This window comes from Amphiura filiformis, unplaced genomic scaffold (assembly GCF_039555335.1).
Source record: "Amphiura filiformis unplaced genomic scaffold, Afil_fr2py scaffold_41, whole genome shotgun sequence".
Taxonomy (NCBI): Eukaryota; Metazoa; Echinodermata; class Ophiuroidea; order Amphilepidida; family Amphiuridae; genus Amphiura; species Amphiura filiformis.
In genome coordinates, this window is record NW_027305505.1 from 376,828 (window position 1) to 379,970 (window position 3,143).

Genomic DNA, 3,143 nt, shown 5'->3' on the forward strand with positions numbered 1-3,143 from the left:
CAGTGCTTTCGGACGCGTTCATTTTTTCTTGCGAGTTGATGCATATATATTTGCTTGCATTTTCCATCATTTTTAGTGACACATTTGTTATAAAAATAACAAAAACCACAGGATTTTTTCTCTTGTGTGAAATAGGTTAATAATGCGTATCACTTGTTGCTCGAGAAAGTTTTCAAAATAATGCACTCCTACTGAAATGTTGTTTTTTTTTTTTCCATTTTTATTCACCTGTACCTGTACAAGTGATAAGCATATATTAACCCATAATTAAGTGACATCCCTGCTAATTAAAAAAAATAAAAATAGCGAATAGCCTTAAATACATTGTGTTTTAAACACATTATGAATACTGTGATTTTATAAGGGGGAGAAACGAACATATTGCACACGGAAAATGTCGCTTTTTTATTATTTAGTGTATTAATATTTTATTTTATATTCTATTAGCTATTGTGCACTATTAGCTATTGTGCACTTTTTGTAGACGTTAGCTGGGACTTACTAACCCCCATGCACAGCCTCCCCGCTCTACCCGGATGCAGTTTAAAGTCATACCCAGGACGACTCATCTTGTATCCTGCCCGAGTGACAAAGCAGCCCAGCCCACGGGACAGCACTGCTTTCCCCGGAAGGGGAGGGGATGATAAAAGGATTCCTAAAAAAAGCTCATTCCACTTGTAATCTGCTCGTTCACCGTGGCGAGCTGATTATCCAATTTAGCGGTAGAGCAAGAATTAGAATCAAACGTAAACAACGTAAAGGAAAGACAAATATCAATATTGCAGCATGGAATGTCCGGACCCTTCAGGACAACCCAAACAACCTTGAACGCAGAACAGCTGTAGTAGCAAAAGCACTGAAGCGTTATAACATTGATATAGCAGCGCTCTCTGAAACTCGTCTCCCAGACACTTCACAACTTGAAGAACATGGATGTGGCTATACATTCTTTTGGAGTGGCAAGCCAGCCAGTGAAGCCAGACAATCAGGAGTTGGGTTCGCCATACGGAACCAACATCTTAAACTCCTTGACAAGCTCCCACAGGGTATTAGTGACAGACTTGCTATCATGCGGCTGAAAGTGAATAGTGGCTTCGTTACCTTCATCAGCGCTTATGCCCCAACAATGGCATACTCAGACCAGGCCAAGGAAGAATTCTATGAGGAGCTGGACCATATCATTCAATCAGTACCACGTTCTGACAAGTTGTTTCTACTTGGTGACTTCAATGCTCGTGTTGGATCAGATCATGCAGCATGGCAGAAAGTCCTTGGTCATCATGGAGTTGGAAAGGAAAATTCAAATGGCACCCTTTTCACTATGAAATTTTGACAATGAAAATCACACTGATATTTACCTCAACTCTGAAAACATGCTGAAAAGAAATTCAGTGTGAAAAATCACACTGAAAACAAACCCTTTGTTATGCAGTTATGCAAATGAGAATAATGCTCATTTTCACTGAAATATCTCTGAAAACTTGAACCTGGGGCAAATCACACTGAAAATCTACTGAAAAGAATTGACCTCTTGGTAAATCACAATGAAATTGTTCACAACCGTGGCAGTGGTGATTCTTTAATCCCACTGAAATTGATTTAATCACACTGAAATGAGCTGGCCAGTGCTATTGTTATGTAAATTTATCCTCTGAATCATTGCTCATTATAGCAAGTATCAAAATACTGAAAATACACTGAAATACTTCTGAAACACAATTTCAGAGTTGACTTTCTTTTGTTCTGGTCATTTCAGTGTTGAGGTTTGCTTTTCAGTGCTTTTTTCATTGACAAAATTTCATAGTGTTTGCTGACCTTGTGTGCTGAGAAGCAGTTGGTCATTACCAACACACTGTACACCCAGAAAGACAGCTTCAAGACAACTTGGCGACATCCACGCTCTGGTCACTGGCACCAAATTGACTTCATCATCATTAGGCAGAGAGACTGGCATGATGTCAAACTTACTCGTGCAGCCAAAGCATCAACGTGTCACTCGGACCATGCCCTCCTGAAAAGCAAAGTGTCCATCCGCTTCGAACTGAGCCGACAGCATCAACGTGTCCAACGAACCAAGAAATTAAATGTTACCAAGCTTGCAACCAGTGAGGCACAAGCCACTCTCAGGGACAACATTGCATCTGCCCTCGTAGACCTCGTAGACACCGAGTACAGTGATGCAGCTAGCCACTGGGAAGAGCTCCGCAAGAAAATTTATCAGGCATCAGCTGACTCCCTGGGTTATGTAAAGAAGAAGCATAAAGACTGGTTTGATGAAAATGATGTCTCGGTGAACGCTCTGCTTGATGAACTGCACTCTCTTCACATCGAGTATGCCAACAACGAAGACTCTCAGGCAAGGAAAGATCGCTACAACCATGTGAAGCAAAAGGCTCAAGCGAAGCTACGTGAGATGAAGGACAACTGGTGGCGTGACAGGACACATGAATTACAGGAAGCTGCTGACACAAAGAATATCAAGAAATTCTTTAGCGAGCTCAAGGCGGTCTATGGACCTTCTTCCAGAGGAACCAGCCCACTACTTGACTTTGATGGACATACTGTGATCAAGGAACCGTCACTCATCACAGAGAGATGGGCTCAGCACTTCAACCAGCTGCTCAACCGCCAGTCAACAATCTCTGAGGAGGCAATTGCAGAAATACCAGAAAGCCCAGTAATTGAAGAGCTCGACCAACCACCTACTGTTGAAGAAACAGTAAAGGCGATCAAACAGCTTTCTAGTGGCAAAGCTCCCAGAAGTTTACAAATTTGGTGGAGATAAGCTTGTGTCTGAGCTAACGCGGCTCTTCAAAGAACTCTGGGCAGAAGGTGAGGTTCCACAGGATTTCAAGGATGCTCTGATAATACACCTCTACAAGAACAAAGGGGATAGACGCATTTGTGACAACCATCGTGGTATATCGCTGTTAAGCATTGCTGGTAAGATCTTCGCCAGAGTGATCATCAATCGTCTTACTACCCATCTTGATAGCACCTTTCCAGAGAGTCAATGTGGCTTTAGAGCAGGCAGAGGCACAACAGACATGCTATTTGCAGCTAGACAAGTCCAGGAGAAATGCAGGGAACACAATCTAGACCTGTATATGGTGTTTGTTGATCTCACCAAAGCCTTCGACTCT

The 3,143-nt window shown here is 42.3% G+C and overlaps 1 protein-coding gene across 1 annotated transcript; it reads left to right on the forward strand.

The window, feature by feature from the left end:
• Nucleotides 1-640: 640 nt before the first annotated feature.
• LOC140144135 (craniofacial development protein 2-like) lies at nucleotides 641-2,723 on the forward strand. Its single transcript, XM_072165971.1, has 3 exons — nucleotides 641-1,285; nucleotides 1,805-2,677; nucleotides 2,715-2,723. The coding sequence occupies exons 1-3, from the start codon at nucleotides 641-643 to the stop codon at nucleotides 2,721-2,723; spliced, it is 1,527 nt and encodes a 508-aa protein (XP_072022072.1).
• Nucleotides 2,724-3,143: the final 420 nt, after the last annotated feature.

Coding starts and splice junctions, on each gene's coding strand:
- LOC140144135 (XM_072165971.1), top strand. CDS start 641: ATGATAAAAGGATTCCTAAAAAAAGCTCATTCCACTTGTAATCTGCTC. Junction 1,286..1,804: donor AAGTCCTTGGTCATCATGGA/GTTGGAAAGGAA, acceptor AAAATTTCATAG/TGTTTGCTGACCTTGTGTGC.